Source organism: Carlito syrichta, unplaced genomic scaffold, assembly GCF_000164805.1.
Source record: "Carlito syrichta isolate Samal-C Ts95f unplaced genomic scaffold, Tarsius_syrichta-2.0.1 Scaffold303723, whole genome shotgun sequence".
Lineage (NCBI taxonomy): Eukaryota > Metazoa > Chordata > Mammalia > Primates > Tarsiidae > Carlito > Carlito syrichta.
In genome coordinates, this window is record NW_007247819.1 from 1,036,231 (window position 1) to 1,054,165 (window position 17,935).

The window sequence follows — 17,935 nt, forward strand, 5'->3', positions numbered from 1 at the left end:
GTCCCGGCCCAGGACTAGTCCCCACTCTAAACTACAACCACTACTGTCAATAGATGCAGTCCCATTTGCTGAGACAGATCTTTGCTGGTGACAGTACTGATGTACATACCAACTTCTGGGGATATAATAGAATAATAATGGCTTAAAATATATAATCTTATTCTGTATGGTACACTTGTTTTAAGCATTTGACTTGTATTAATTCTGTTACCCTTACAATGATCATATAACATAGCCACTAGCAGTTCCCTCCTCATTTTACAATGTGGTAGACATTCTTATTACTTTTTCATTAAGACATGATATTTATGTCTTCTCCCCTAAAACTGGGAAAACTCTGTGACTATACCAAGAGAGTACTGTATACATGTAACTCTGTGCCCATGTCTTGGCCTAGGCTATAAAAACTGGCATCCTCTACTTCCTGTCCTGGAAACTGTCTCCCTGGGAAACCATCTACTCTGCTGGAGAAACCACAAGGAGAATCCCAGACACTACTTAGAAGGGGAAAACAGCCGGGCTCGGTGGCTCAATCTGTAATCCCTCGCCTTTGGGAGGCTGAGGTGAGTGAATTGCCTGAGCCAGCGGGTTAGAGACCCACATGGGCGGCGAGACCTCATCTCTATAATAAATCAAAATATCAGCCGGGCATGGTAGCGCACGCCTGTAATTCCAGCTATTCAGAAGGCTGAGGCAGAAGGATCACCGGAGCCTAGCAGGTTGAGATTGCGGTGGCCAGGAGCAACAGAGTGAGACTCCAACTCAAAAAAAAAAAAAAAAAAAAAAAAAAGAAGGGAAAAACTGCCCAGCTGAGTTCCATCTTTCCAGTTAACCTGCCAAGGCACAAGGGGTGTGAATAAAGTCAGTCTCTCCAGACAAAAGCAACCACTGAATGACCCCAGTCAGCTCCAGGTAAGGCAGAATTGCCTTACTGAACCCTGCCCCATGAAATTGTGAGATCTAATGACATAATCATTGTTCTAAGTTATGAGAAAGTTTATTTCACAGTAGTATTTAACTATAATTTATGTAACTTGTCCAGGGTCACTTAGCTAATATGAGGATACACTAGGTTTTAAACACAGCTGGTATGACTCCAAGTATATCTATAAAATCACTATCCTATAGTCTTACCCCTGAAAAAAATATAAAATTGTCCAAAGCACCCTCATCATTCTGGAGGAAAAACTTTTCCCAAGCTATGCCACTTCTAGTTGCGAAATGACTATAAGATAATAAAGCCTGTCTTGTTTTTGATTTGGTCAATAAATATTTATTAAGCACCTACTAAGTGTCTGACCTATTCTTGAGAATTATCTCCCACTCCCCTGCTTTCTCACTTTTTTCTTTTTAAATTCAAGGGAGCACCTAGAGACATCCTTCTTAATATAGGATGAAGACTTGTTGCTTGGGCACAATAGCTATGAGTAATTTAATGCCGTCTGTGTCATTTATAAGTAGTTCTACACTCATATCTGTAACAAAATGGAACATCAGAAAGATCAAAGCAGCAATTACTTCCAGGCAGCTACAGCACTGGAGAGACATATCAACTCAAAAGCTACTTGTTCACTTGTTCACACACAGTTAAGAGCAGCACTGAAAGCACTTTACAGTTTTCCTTTGATCTGAAATCCACACTAACCAAAGATCACCAGAAAAGAACTCCTTAAAGGATGTTTTCTTAACTTATCCTTTACGGATGTGCTAGTAGATTTTTGAATAGCCAGGTTTTTATATTTGTGGATTCACATGCTTATTTTGTTTCCTCTAGGGAAGTCTCACTTTAGGACACCTTTTCTATAACAATGTTATCAAAGCAACAGAGGACAGAATGAAGTATCATTTGGAAATGTCCTGTGATGGTTTCACATAGACGATAAAATGAATGATTGGCCTGGTGGATATGAAATATTCCATCTTTTGTCCCCCTCCCTTCTGAAAACTCTCCTAGAGATGAGAACTTTATGAGTTCTCTTCAACCAAGAAAATTAGGAGGGTCACATAGGCATATTAATGCTTCTAGGACTGACCTTCCTCCCCTAAGTCTCCAGAGTCTGGAAATGGTCCTAAATCTTGAATAAAGTCAAATAATTGTGGGGTTCCCAGCCCTAACTTTGGTTTGATATGATCTACATAGAGTACTTGAGACCAGGATAGACTTGAAGATGAGATTTTTAAGTTTTTGCGGAGCCCAGGGCAGAGTTCTTATGGGTGGTTGGCAAGAACAAAAATGTCCAAATAACAAAGTTATTTCTTCTAGTAAGTCTTTGCAAAGAACACAGGGCTTTTTTATTCCTTATCTCAATCTAATAAATTCTGCTAGGCTGTTAGCTTCCTCCAAAAGTATGTATTTACACCCTCTTAAAACAAGAGTGTGAACAGGTTTGTAAGTCATTTGTATAGACTTAGTGGAAGTAAAAGAAATGACATGTAGATGTAATCCAATTATTACTGGACCCAGAGAAAAAGAAACACACCAGTGGAAGGCTGTTGGGGAAGACATTGCCAGATGTCTTCCTCCACCAAAATGACCATAGGTTCTTTGATGTTTACAGTCCTAATCACTGGCAAAACTTTTGCACTTTGTACCCTAATTTTCTACCAAAGTTTTGACTTTCTTAGTTTGGGAAAAGTTGAGGAGCTCACACGACTTATCGCCATTTGTGTATATACTACAGGAAGGAAAGTAAAAAAGCAATAATCACTATGGTTTAGTTTTTGAATCCCTGTGTGGCATTAAATCCTCTTGAGGCAGTGAAAATGTGGCCTTAAAAAGAACTATAGGACCAGCCATTCTTATGAAGAAAAAACCATTTGCTTCTCTGCTTCCCATACGGTTAGCAGAATATGTTCTGACAGAACAAAACAAGTCTGCCAAGACCCATGCAGACAGAAATATCCTTTCGCCAACAATAAACAGATCTGCTCTTGAGCTATAGAAAGTCATGATAGAAATATATATGCCTTTTATCTTCTTTTCAGTGAGTAGAGCAAGGTGTCAGGAGTTACTGCTTTCATATCAATAGAGAAGAGCTATTTTTTTTTTGAGCATGTGTGTAGGTTTGCATGTAAAAACACGTGTGATTATAGAGGTGCTATACTAACCAGGTTTTTAGTAGCTTTTTGAAAACTCATAAAATTGGCCAGATAACATTGTCAGTATACACAGCTTCAAATGATTCCTACGGAATCATAAAAGGAATTGGCTGAATATTTCTGCTCCAAGTAAAAGGAAGACAACACATTTACTGCTAATCACTTACATGAACTTAATTCTGAAAAATGGGAACACATAGTGACTTTAATTGATTATTGACTTTAAGTTCACAATGTCCACTGGAGTCAGTTGAAGGATATTGTTAAAGACTCAACTGGGCTCCTGGATAGTGTCTTAAAATAAGAAGCAGAAGGGACAAGTACTAATCTACTGAATTTTCTACAAACACTAACCAGGCTAGGGGTAATTTCCCCACAAGCAATTGGAATGTCTTATTTTATGTCAGGGACTTTAAGGCTAATAACTCAATTAACCTCCTACCCCTAGTAACTAGATTTATGAAATGCCAAGGGAGTCAGCCGAGTATTACACTTTAGTTTAGATATAATTACTTTCAAATGGAAAAACGAAAACCTTATTGCAAAACTAAGGACTTCCTGCTTTGCTAAACTCAAACCTTCAAATTTTCTAATATAACTAGTATCTTTGTCAAGTGAAAAGAAAACAAAATGTACAAAAAACTTACAAGAGAATAGTCAAGATTTGATATCAACACAAAGACTGCATTTTTCAAGGATTAATTGAACTTTTAGTGTCAGTTGACCTTGATTTAATGGTAACCATTCACGTCAATAATGAATGCTTCATGCTCTAGCAAAGCCATCAGGAAAATGTGAACAAATCTGAACTAAGACATAACCTTTCATTTGATAACAAATTTTCCTTACCTCCTTTTCCCCTTTTTGCTATTTGAAAATAAAAGGTAATAAAATGAAAGAAGGGTATATTTCATACTGAAAATGTAGTCCATTGCTCATTTTGAGTAACAGCTTTACCATTTCAGTGATAGATATGATAGGAATAACAACCTATGAATGCCACAAGACTTTTACAACTTCTTTAGCAATGACCACTTTACCTTTCTCTTCCCCTGGGCTTATTACTATAAGCATCGGCAGGCATCCTTCCTACATAGTAATTTAAACTCTTTAGCTACATAGAACACTGGCCATGATAACAATATTCCAAAAGACAAAGCTGCAGAAGCAATTAATTCTTAGAAAAAGCCTTACCTGAATGTTGGTGGTAGAGCGATTCTTACGGGTTGTGGTAGTAGCCATTGTAGTAGTGGTTTCCATGACAGTGGTAGACATTTCTGGTGGCATGGAGGTCGTCTGTGTTGTTCCCAAAATTGATGGGACTTCTCCTACCAGCCGAACACTTCCATTGATTTTAATATTGGGGTTGTTCTCAGCCGCCATGTTCAGTACTTTCAAACCATCATAATAGAGCCCAGAGAGTTGGCCTTGGAAGAGGCGTCCTTTGTCCTTTCCGCCAATGGCTATTTGCGCCTGAGTGTTGAAGATGGTTAACTGCCGGCCTAGTGGATTGGGTGGAGGAAATATTATTATTCTCATACATTTCCTTCTTTCCCTTACCTGGCCTGAATGGACCAGGCATCGTAATAGGCTTCCTTGAACAACTGAAGGGGAGAAAAAAATGATAACAAAAATTCAATACAAATATTGGCAAGTAACATTTCACTATGGTTATCTCTTCCACTGTCTAGCCAAAAGTCCTAGATAACCTGAACAATCAGGTCTATTTATTCTGAGGAAGAAGAAATCTTGGTTCAGAAATGAGAGGTACTGCAGTCTTCTTGGGTATGTAATTGTAGATGGCAGAAAGAAACATCCCAATCAGGTAATGACTAGAATAAATCATAGATGCCTATTATGCTCATTTTAAAACTACAAATTAACATGTTAACTAAAAAGAGTTTTTATGGCCAACAAAAAGTCAGGTGATTCAAAACATTAAATTTTAAAAACTAGATTTAATAATTAAACTAACTGAAATTAAATTTTAGTTAAGAGACTTAGATTAACTACATACCTGTAAAAATGAACATTCTAGTCACCAACACATCATTTCCTATAAATCTTCACAGTGCAAAATATTCTCTATTTTCTGTTTAACAACATCATGACAGATAAATGTCTATTCTATTAATTTGTTTTAAAGGAGTGAATTATGGTCATGTCACTAAAGCATTCCTTAAAACATGGAACAGAAGTAGCTAATAATAATGCCCCTGTGTTGGAGAAGAAGGTATCACTCAGAATCAAAAAGTTGGGTTTTTTTTTTTTTTTAAGGAATGAGTATTAATGAAAAAATACATAAAACTATTTAAAATGATTGAGAAGTATGTTAATAGATTGAAGAATATCAGTTGTCTACCCTGTTTTGAGTTCCTATTTGGGGACCCTTTATACTTCTGTGAAAAGAAAACTATCCAAATGAAATTACAGCAGAGTTTAGAGCAGTGAAACTCAACTAATCTTACTACTATTTCCACCTTTAAAAGCTTCTCTCAAATGCTAGATCTTTCCCAGAAAAACCCAAACAGTTTTTAAAAAATTCATTGCAATTCATCAGGACAGCAACATGCTAAAGTCTTTTAACTGCAGTTTCTCTAGATTGCTTCCTTCTGCTTTTCTATATGAACAAGGGGGAAATAAGACCTATTAATGGAATTAAATATATCCCTTCTGAATTTTTCTCAATTTCAGTTTGTGATCAATGTTACACTCATTGATAATGTAACCATCTGAATTATTTTAGCTATAAATCACTGAAAATTTTTTTGGTTATCTTTGCCTGCTTAATCAAAGGGGATATATTTTTAATAGACTGAGGTTTTTGTTTCACAATCTCTAATATGAATGAAGGGATACTGTAATGGTTGGGCTTTTATCCTCTCCCACGATTACATGGCCTTCGGGGCTATACTAAGCGGTTCTTGAATTTCTAGCATACAATGTGAAACTAGAGTCTATAATACTGAGTGACCTCTCACAAAAACAAAAATCCGAATATCACATGTTCTCACTCATATAATGGACCTTGAACATCCAATGCAATACTATGAGAAAATGACGGATGGTACTGGGAAACTATGGGGGGGAGGGGGATGGGATTAACAGTAACAAATATCTGTCGGGGGATGGGAAAACACTTCTTATCTACAGGGTGCCTGAATGAAACGTCATTGTACACCTACCCTTAACTGTACCCCACAAAACCATAATAAAAAATACTGATTAATGAAAAAAAAAAAAAAAAAAGAAACACCTCAATGTGTAACAACATAAAAAAATGGAGGTGGCAAAGAAGAGAAAAAGCATTTGCTCAGAGGGAACTCTTTAGAGAAGAGTCAGCTTCACTCATTGGACAATTCTTAAGGGTTTATTAGTTAAGAATGATTTGTGTATAATGCCCCTTTGGAAGCTTTAAACACTGTGGTTATGGTAAATTAGCCATAGAATTTTGTTATGGTGAAAATGATCTACATTTTATAAAAATCTCTGGACTATGAAAATGGGATTGGTCAGTCTTAATGATAACAGAATTTCCCAGATCCCAGGAGTACAGTCAAAAGAGATCTAATAGATTTCCATTATTTTCTCAGTGTGCTGGGCAGATGCATTCTTGTATGTCCTTTGGCCTCTGTCCTCCTCACAAAAGATGAAGCAAAAAGTTCAGTGCACAATAACACCAAGTAGTAGCCTGGAATTTACAACTCTTTGCTGTTTATTTTTGACAACCTTTTTCTGGAAGCCCTAAGCTTACTACAAAAGAAATGAAATGGTAGAAGAGGAAATTAATTACTCCTTCAACCTCACATTGGCATTAGAAGCAGCTTAACACAATAAATTAGAAGCTGCCTAATAGGTAATTTCTAGGATGAAAATTCAATATCTTACACTAGACAGCCTTTATGCCAAGGATATCCTCCAAGCACACAAATGGCCAATCGTATTTACCCATCTCTCTTTTTATTTGTATAGAGTTCTCCACTGGTGATAAATTAATAGTCATACTTGATTAGAAGATCTTACATTCTAAGATTCTTGAAAGTAGTTTATAATGGTATCTGAAAGTACTTTATAATGGGTCTCATCTTATTTTCCTGGTGGTGTTATTCTGCCAATGCTTACAAATAAAAAAGAGGGTTAGAGAAAATTGGAATGCAAAACTGAATTACTCTGGCTAGAAATGAGGGATCGCCTTCATTACAGGTTGTATAGCCCACTCCATAGAGTGCTCTTTGGCTGTTCAAGCATCAGGAAAGGAGGATATGTTTCCTGTGGCTCTATTCCTTGTTATTACTGCTTTCCCAGAGAGATCTGACTAGTAACTTCTTGAAAACAAGACAATGGTGAAGCAAGACAGGCAAGGGGGTCATCTATGTTTCCATTTTCTATCTTGCTATAGTAAGTATTTGGGTTTTTGTTTGCGTGTTTGTTTCACAGTCTATTTCTGGCTATATCTGCTTTTCTTCTGTGTTAAAACCCTAAACTAGCCCTCTAGTTAGTGGATTAGGTTTTTAATATCAAAGCTAGCAGTCACTGAAGGAATAGTGGAACACTCAGTCTCCCGCCATCCTCTCCTCTAATTTTCTCTCAACTGAACACAAGTTAATGCATGAACAACGGCCATCACTACCCTCTCCCTATGAAGACTGTGCAGGATTGACAGGACAACGTTTCTTTTGCTCAAGATTTCTCAAAAGCAATGCCAGATCTTATTATTTTCATTGTTTCCACTCCTCACAACTTACGATCATATTTTTATAATAGACTATTGGGAAGTATATATATTTTTTCCCAACCTGAAAACCTGAGAATTGTTCTATTATCAATAATACAAAATATAGTTATAAAACACCAATACAGGATTTATAACAGGTTACTTCTTGTTTTGTTTTAGGTGTCCACCCTCTTGGACGTCATTAATTATTACCTCATTTGGACATCAAGTTCACATACTGCTTAAATTAAATCTTTGCATATCTCTAGTCAGTGCTGCACAAAGACTAATTAATTAAAGCTCAGAATACCCTTGGGGGATAGGCAATATTATTTCTCCTCTCCTCAGATGGGAAATCTGAGATATAAAGAGGTTAAGTGAATTGTCTAAGGTCAGAAAGTTAGTCAATAGTAGACAGAGCCAGAAAAGAGACTTGGGAATGCAGTGGCCTAGCTCTCATCCCCAATGACAGAAACAACTCCAGAGAGGCATTCCAAGTACTTTCTAATGCATCTGTCTAATCATCCCTCTATCTTTACCCTTTTTGTTCATTGTCTTTACAAGGACTTTGGTATGTATTTTATATTTTATCTGAAGGAAAAGTTAGCTAGGCAGAGGAAGAGGTAATACAACAAATATATGTTACTTAACCAAATTACCAAAAAAAGCAATTTCAGAAAAAATAATGAATAGAAACTCAGTGTTTGCCAACAATTATTTTCATAGCATATGCATATATAAACATATTTAATTAAGAAACAAGGATATCTCCTTCCAAACCACCTCAACCACCCTTACCCATTCCAACCCCTCAACTTGTATATTTGACGCATTCTTTTATATAAAAGCCAACTGATAACGATGCTATCATAGGAAAAACTAAAAGCTTACTAATAACTTTATAATGGTTTATACAAATGAAAATGCCTGGCATGCTATTAAACTTAGACTTCAAAAGGCAATGGAGTAAAATAAAATATTATTAACATAAAAATAGAAAACAAAAAACAAAAAAATTTTCTCAGGCACATGAGACTCAGACATGCATCTAGTTTGCTTTTCCTGTTTAAAAGTGAGGCACTCATTTTTTTTAATGTTAAAGGGACTTTATGAACTGGTGATTACAGAACAAAATTATTTGCTTTTTAGAGTTATTCTTAATTTATTTTAATTAGACCACATACGTTAAAAACAGGGCAAACAGTTAAGACTCTGTGAGGATTTTCCGTGTTTAAAGGTCTGAATGTCTTCACCCAACTTAAAATTACAGCAGTCCTTTGTTTTTTAAGTTGTATACTAAGTAATATACCTGATTATTTTTTACATATAACTCAATCAAATCTCTATGAATGTTATGAGCTCACTTAAGGTATTGAGATAAGAGTAACTTACTTTGGCTCAGGAAAGAACAGGATAAATAGTTTCTTAGAGATAATTTTTTTTCATCGAAAGAGAATACGTTTCTCTACTAAACGGTAGAAGCCACACAGAAAATTCTAACACCAGCTGTAACCGCTGCCCTCTTTTATTAACTGAGTGGTTGTTTTCCCCAGCAAATCAGAAACTGCTGTTTTGCCTTTCATGAGCCTTTCCTTCCCAACTCATTATCTTAACCACTTACACTTTGTTGCATAAAACATCAAATACACAAGGGTATCCACACAACCAAAGTGTAAATTTTTGTTTCAGTTTCTGTCAGCAACTAGGACACAATTAATCTCTTATAAAATAACTTTGCCTCTGTAGGTTTGAATTCACAGGCAAAATTCTTATCTCATTCTTTTAAGAATGAATGTTTTTAAAAAAACATTGTTCCCCTTATAACATTTGTTTTAAGCAGTTTAAGTTACAAGAGTCGATCTATTTTTTTGTTGTTGTTGTTAACTATGTTATAGATAGTAAAGCCAAAACAGCCTCAAAGATATAAGTTTAAAAAGTACTTTTTGAAATTTCTTTAGAAAGTTTTGGAGTAAGAGGTAATTTAAAACAAATTAATAAATAATGTCATGCAGTGGTTAAATTGCCATAATACATTTCTTTTTTAGAGGATCCTGGAATTTCTTGTTTGTGGTTGTCATGCTGGTAGCAGGCTAGAAGTTAGTCCCTTTAACTGTATTTTAATGGCAATGTATTATAGCATGATTTATCAACATATGGCAGGTGGAAGCTGACACAAATTATAATGAAAATTAAAACAGTCATTTATGCAGCAGGCGATTATCATTTAAGGAACATTTATTTGCAGGCTTTAAAAATGAGGGTTTAGAATCAAATGATTTTAAAATGAAAGTTTTAACGACGGTTACCTTTTTCCTGCAGCCACTCCTCTACGGGCCGGTTATATTTGAAGGGGATTTTCTGTTTTACCATTTGGAAGCGTTCATTATCAGTGTTGCCTTTAAAGTTTAAAAAACAGCTTAAAGAACAATCTGAAAAGTCAATAAGTCATTATAAAACATCCTAGGTTTTTGGTTTGTTTTATGAAGTTTTTAGAGATAGATATCAATTTATCTTTAGTAGAGGTGGAGTTGAAGTCACTCTGCCCTTGGTTGGTAGATTTAGAGGTCAGGTTAATCTTAGCTATGCGGCACTCCATCACATTATGGCCATGTGACACGAGATGGCAACCAGATGTAAGACATTTGCCATTTATAGAAATGGGCTGCCCTCAGTCTTTCTCCATCTCTCCCAACCACATCTTAATTGGACCAATAGTGGCACGAAGATCTCCTTGACTCATGAGTAATTCACCTGCCAGATCAGTTTCACATATGAGAAAGGACCCTCAGCGCCTGAGTAGACACACTTTACTAGGACTGCACTGTATTCGCATCATGGTCCTTCTCCTTATTCTCCTCTCGAGTATTTGCAACTTCTCTATCTTCTGGCAGAAGGGAGCCAAAGAGGACGATTGAAGCCTTTGAATGACCAAAGGAGTCCTCTTATTCCAGAAAGAAGGACTTGCCATCTCATCATCTGTGTTAAAGAGGTAGCTAAGCATAGATGATCCTTTTATCGCTATCCCTTTTTCCAGATTGGTTCCATATTTTTAAAAAGGACACTCAAAGTAAATGTCTAGAAATAAAAGTAATTATAGATATAGTCATATGCATTTGTAGTCTTTTGAGCACTTAACATTTTATTACTACTAATAGACATTGATTTTGTTATTTTATGTGTTTACCCATCTCTCTCTCTCTCTCTCTCGTGCACGCGGCACACACACACACACACACACACACACACACACACACACACACACACCTCTTTCTATGAGAGGTCCTTCCTGAACAAGCATTCAATCATAAAGCCTGTTAGGGATACTTCTTCCAAGCATGAAATGTCTAATTAGTTTCAAGTCTCAAACATAATGCCTTTAACCATTAGCATCTCCCTCCTCTTCCTATTGTACTGTTATTACCACTCCTGGATGGTTACTCTAATTAGAACAGACTTGAAGAATGGTGTTATAGAAATACACCCCCAATGAATATGCTTCAAGTAACAAAATAATGAAGCCATGCCTTGGGAACTGTTCTGTCTCATCAACCAACCTCTCACATTGATCTAGCAGAAACTAGTGAATTGTAATTTTTTATTTTTTATTGATAGCCCTAGATTGGAACTTAGGGAACTCCATTCCAAACTACCAATATTAAAAATGAAGGGAAAAATACCTCAAAACAGGTGGCTTGGAAATAATCTATAAAGAAGTCTAAAAGCCAGATTCGGATCACATATGACATCAGACCAAATGAATAGAGGCATGCCATGGCATTTCGATCATTAGAAACATCTCTGTATAGGAGTTATTATTAACTGAAAAGATTAAACCTGTGACTAAACTGGTACCTGTTTGCTCGGTGTATGTGTGAGGGGGGGAGAAGTAGAATGGGAAACAGGTGGCAATACTGGTGGATGTTTACAAGGTTCTCCTTTCGCTTCTCTTATGAACAAATTATCCTAAGAATTTTTTTTAAAGGTTCATGAAAGAGACAACTATGGATCTGCTTCCAGCCTATGTTATAAGACTATATATGGCTGGCATAAAGTATAACACATTACATATCAAAAAATTAAAATGCAATAAATTGAAAGACAATGGAAAGTTTTGAATTGCAGTGGATAATTTAAAGTTTTTAAAGTATTACTTCTCACAGAAAAAAAAGAGAAAGTAAAAAGGGGGAGGCAGACAAAGAAGAAAAACAGGAAGGCAACTTAAACTCTTGGTGCTTCAATAAGCCCATAATCAAAAAAGTTAGTTTTACATGTTAATACAACTACCCATAAGAGATCAATATAATGGTCCTCCCTGGTAGATCTTGGTATAAAATTCTATTAATCCAAAATAAAGTTGGGGAGAGTGTTAAAGGTTTTCACAGAAAAGAAACATGCACTTTTCTGAAAATAATCTACATCTTTAACTCTTAATCCTGCCCTACAGGTGACAGATATCACAAAGGATGACATTCATTCTCTTGGGTTTTAGGACAACAGAATACCATATTGAGAAATGGCAATTAGCTTGTGCCACATTTACCTTGAATATACTGACTTTTCTGTGTCTGCCGTTGTTGGTTACAACATTAAATATAGTAACGACCTCCATTCTACTCACTGTGGATTAGATTGGTGAAGTCAGTAGCAAATATAAAACTAAAAATATTCTTAGTAAAAGGCAGAGCAAAATCCGAAGTAACCACAATTCCAAATTAGCCAGATTTGAATATGCATCAAATTAATTAACTAGGATGCTATATTTATTTATTTCCTCCAAATACTTAAAGCTCTTGGTTCTCCTGAGTATCCCCACCTGTGCCATCCACTCTCTTTCAAATATAATACACCACAGAAAATCATTTGAGAATGTAGTGCCCTTTAGACAAAGAGTCAACTATGTTGAATAACTATTAAGTAATTCGGGGGAAGGACAGCATAGCCATGAATCAACCTTAGACCCTTTGGAAAGTGACAGAGAGTCATTCTTCTCCACCTCAGCTTTAAAGACATTTAGAAAAAAGTTTTAAGTTTTCCGCACCAGATTGATAGGATCTGGCATTAAGGATAGCAATCTCACATGCTGTTACAAGTTGTGAAAGATGGAAGGTCATTTGGAAAACCAAATTGGTTTAAATCGCCGCATTAACATTGTTCTTAGTCTCTTTTCATGTTCTTGTTGGTTTTTATTTTAATTTATCTCAAACATTAGTAAGAACTGTTTTAGAAACATGTGCATGAGAATAAGTTCATTTGTCCCAGGCCCCATTTGCTAGACTGATTGAAGAACACACAACCTTTTAAATACGAGAGTTCATATACAGGACTACTCTGAAAACTGAACACACCTCACCAAATTCATATACATTCTTATTAAATCCTTAGTAAGACTCAGTTGTGCATTTCACATAGCAATAAGCATGTAAATTTAAACAGAGTGAAGTCAATTCTTCAACAGAATGTGATGCTATACTCAAGAAAGAATGGCTTTATGAATAGTAACGTCAAAATGTCATTAAAAGAAGTCATATGTGCATTACTAATTAGACAAAAGAAAATGCGATGACTGTAGTTCTTAATCTCACTGCGAAATCCATAAATCATACAAATAAATCTTCAAATAAACAGTTCTTACATTATTTGTATGAATCTGACACTCACCTATGTGAGATCGGATTTTAGAAAAAATACGAGTCACATTTTATTCTACTTAAAATGTATGTGTGTTTATGCCCATTTATTTTTAAAGAAATTTATATTTTTATACAATTGGCCTCCTATGGTCATTTTCATTTGGACTATTAGCTCTATTGTCAAGCATTTTCTCGAACTCCTGGCCTCAAGCGATCCTGCTGCCTTGGCCTCTCAAAGTGCTGGGATTACAGGCTTGAGTCACCATGCCCAACCTCTACTATCAAGTATTTTGACTCCTGGAGACATATACAACATGCACATGCACTGTTGAATTATAACATTGAGAAGAACAGAATACTCTTAGGTGAAATTATTAAAGCCCAACTGGTTCATAGCTCCATCTTTATGCACTGACCTACACGGGTGTAAATCCATTTAGGGTAAAAAGAAAGAAGAACAGAGAAAGATAAGACATAGAAAGCAAATTGACCTGTGAGTAGGTTCCCAATATACATCAATATCTCTTTAAGGTGAGGACTTGAAATTTCTTGCAAGTCCCAAAGGAGTAAAAAATCCTTTCAAGTGAAAAACTGAAAAATAGAGAAAATGATTATATAACACAAAAAGAACTTTTACAACACTATTCCTACACTTTACTGGTCTAAATGTAAATCCTACCCATTACAAGTTATACTAATTTTCTTAAATCTATAATCAATACAGTATAGAAATTAAGACCATGGGCTTTGGAAACAAATTTGTTTTTGAGTTCTAATTTTACCATTTATTAACTGTATGACCTTGAGCAAGTCACTTGCCTTCAGTTTCCCGATTTCTCAGTTCACCATAGGACTTGGTATAGAATAAAAGGAAGTAGAACATATACAGAATCTGGGATAGGAAAAGCACTCTATTAATTTAAACTATTACTCAACTATTGCTACTATTTACTATTACTACTGCTATTTAAACTATTACTGTTAATATGATTCAACTCTTTTCTAAGGATCAAAAGGAAGCAAAATGGTTACATGGTGTCTTTCATTGACTCAGAACGTTATCAGATGACCATATCCTATTTGGTTCCACAAAAGTTATCTTGCAAAGATCAACTGCATAGAGAATGTAATATCTTGAATATCTTTTAAATCTCCTAGCTATTGCTTTATATAGTTCTGTATCTTGTAGCATATACTCAGCTAACTCTATTTTCAAAACAAAGTGGGTTTCTAAAACCACCGAAAGTAAAAGAGCAATTCAGGCATTGACAAATGTGATTTCTTGGTTCAGCCACAGGTAATGATGATATACTGCCACTAAACTGAGGAAGAGTGGCTTAAAGGCTCTGGCAATTTCACTAGGCTCGCAGAAAGCACTTTCTTGCAGGAAAGACTACTCATACCAGATGCAATGTTGTCAACCACATGGACATGCTAATAGAAATATAGTCACAGAAATATGTGCAAAATTAAAGCCACAGGTATTTTTGCATTTTGTTTTGAGCCTTGGACTAAAGGAAGAAAACGTTTTCTTTATTGCTCTGTTGACACTAAAAAATTGTACTGTGGGTCTAATGAACAAAGAATGAATGCTATGTATTAGAGCCAGAGGTAAAAGAAAATCAATGTAGTAGTCCTTATGCCCTCAAGTAGTAAGTCACTTCAGAGGTTCTTGCTATGTCTCTGTCCCCAAAGAACACTTTCTGAGTTTCAAAGCAAATGTGTGACATGAAAGGTATAGGAACTGAGGAAACTCTGAGTTTGACTCTAACCACATTTCTGCCATTGGCCCAGACCAACTCTCTTAGAGTCAGAGTGGAAGGTATTGTACTACCCAAAGGACATCAAGAATGTTCAGCCCTTTATAAATGACAGGTGAACCTAAGCAAAGAAATAATGTCATGTGTTTATAAAGTAACCAAGAAGCCCAAAATGCAATTATAAGCATCATCTTATTAATCCTCACTACACACCTTTAGGGCTGAGAAAAAAAAGAAAGAACTATTTATATGCTGTGAGCCTTGATCCTTTAGTGTGCCAAGGTAAAGAAATTAATCTCTTGAACCAGAAAACTGATCGGCTAGGGGAAGTGAATTAATAGACCCAGAGCACAAGGGCATTCTTAAGTAAGTGAACTTTTTAAGTGGTTTCTTGAGCCAGGGAGAGCCAACTTTCCTAAGTGATGAGATGTTTACCCTGGAAAACAGTGTGAATCACCCAGGCATACCCTGGCTTGGCTGATAAAGTTCACTTCTACATATCTTCTGGAAATATTCTGAAATGGAAAAATATACATGGACAGACATAATGTCATGCCCTTCCTATGTCAATGTCATAGTATGGATCCAACATCTCTAAGCTACACGAGTTGAGCTTTTTAAGCAAAGATGGTTCAAACATGAATGAAAAGAACATTGGTTATGAAGTCAGACAAACTTTAGATCAAATTCAATCTCAGACATTTACTTGTTCTGTGAGCTTGGGCAATTTACTTAATCTAGATGAGTTTTGGTTTCCTCCTGTATTTAAAAAAAGTTGCATGATTTTATACACAGCAAATGCAACATTCCAGGCAATGCTATGTATTAGAGCCTGAGGCAAAAGAAAATCAATGTAGTAGTCCTTCATGGGAAGTCAAAAAAGGTTGGGAATTGAGAGTCTGCGATTTAGTTTAATTCTCAGGATATTTCCCTGACACATATCTAAGGCTTCAAGATGAAAATGATTTCTACCAATAAACAAAGTTTACATGGAGCCTGAGAAGGGTTTCAGCCTAGAAAGCTTTTCAGAACGTTTTCCAGCTTTGACACTTTCATTGAGCTGTAGTATCTGCCCATGCTCTCTCACTGATGTGCCTACAGACAACCAGTTCTCATGTCCAAGCATCTTATGGGTTATGGGATGGAAATGGGACCATACTAGAGATGTAACTCCAGTGTGCTGTGTCTCACTGTCCAAGTGACTATGCTTCTATTCCTTGACCTTTGTTACTGACTGAATATACATGTTTTGTGCATGCATGCTAACACTGGACTTATCTTTCTTATCCTAAACATAAATCAAAGATTCATTTCTGCTGAGGTGTTATGATAATAAAGATTGTTTACCTTGATGCAAAAATTAGGACATATATCATGAATCCCTAGCCTCTCTTTGCACTTAGAGGTCATTCTTAATTCTTCCCAAAGCGCGTGTCTCTTGGAGTTTCTCCTCATTTCTCCCCATCCATCAAGGATAGTTTCCATCCAAGATAGATAAAAAAGAAAAAGACTCAGGTGATTGCAACATCTTTATTCATTTCCATAATTTAAGAGAATATTTTCAAGCAATTTCTAATGTAACTTTCTTTAGCATGCTAGGTCTACCTCACACCAATTCTTTAAGAGCCACTCTCAAAAATGACATGCTACATATTAACAAAACATAAACTGAGTATAAAATTTGCTTTCCTTCCTCAAATATTGTCAGTTTTTTCCTTCTATAATTATTCTGAAATTTGCAATGAAACTAGACTAGTTGATTTCAACACCTGAATAATGTCTGACTCCTTTCTGGTAAACATCCTTAGTCGCATCTATATCTTGCTGAGTCTTTAAAATATGTATAAACTATATAAAATGGAGATCATAATAGTAACTGCAACATGGAATTGTGAGCGTTAACAGAGGAAATATACATAAAACACTTAGCAAAGAGTGTGGCACATAATAAGCCCTCAATATATAACTTACTAATTTTGTTATTATTGCTGTAACAAGTACCTGGGTCAGAAGAGTTAAAGTAAAAAGAAGGCAAACTCAACAACAATTATTTCCAAAACAATTTTTAGCATCAAATATTTTCAAATTTCCTTTTCAGAATAAAGCTTTAATGTGTGTTCTTTAGCCATTTGACATATAATCCCTTCAAGATTTCCCCAGGTTCCCCTCCTCTCATCACTTATTACCACATTGTTGCAAAAGAAAGCATTATCTTGGGGCTGCTCACTCTTCCCTATGATCCGTACATTGCCACGTGTCAACTCTCTGTGTGATCTTTCGGTTTCTCTTTAGTCTTGTTGGTTTCTTTTATTTCTTGCTACCCACCCTCTTCCTTCCACTTTCCATTCCCATCTCCTTTTCTTCCTCTCATGTCTGTTTTTTATTTCTAGGCAGAGAACATCAAACTCAACATGTTTAAAGCCAGAATATTTTATTTTAAAGAATTGTATTCATTTAAACATATATGTGTGGTATCCTCAAACAGCTCAGAGGACTGGTAATAGGTTGGGAAGACAATTTCAATGGGCAACACATAGAAACATTTTCATCCTCATGAATAGGATGTCACACCATTGTTAACATCTCTGATGACATCATAAACTCATGTCATAGCAACCCTTCTATTTAGATCTTATGAAATCTCTGGTATTTATAAATTTCAGACCTAGATCTTTCCCAGGTGCATGGTCTTTTAACCCAATCTGTAATCCCATGTCTACAAATGAATTTAT

General features: G+C 35.8%; 1 protein-coding gene across 7 annotated transcripts in view; it reads right to left on the reverse strand.

The window, feature by feature from the left end:
* Positions 1 to 17,935, reverse strand: part of NRXN3 (neurexin 3) — a 569,907-nt gene that overhangs the window by 157,558 nt on the left and 394,414 nt on the right. For 5 of the 7 annotated variants that reach the window (XM_021712921.1, XM_021712916.1, XM_021712919.1 and 2 more), the window contains exons 4-5: positions 10,120 to 10,209; positions 4,294 to 4,601 (exon numbers count right to left, since the gene is read on the reverse strand). In XM_021712921.1, coding sequence (XP_021568596.1) covers positions 4,294 to 4,601; positions 10,120 to 10,209 — 398 coding nt within the window. The remainder of the gene's footprint in view (positions 1 to 4,293; positions 4,602 to 10,119; positions 10,210 to 17,935) is intronic. The other 2 variants (XM_021712918.1, XM_021712922.1) reach the window with 1 other exon arrangement.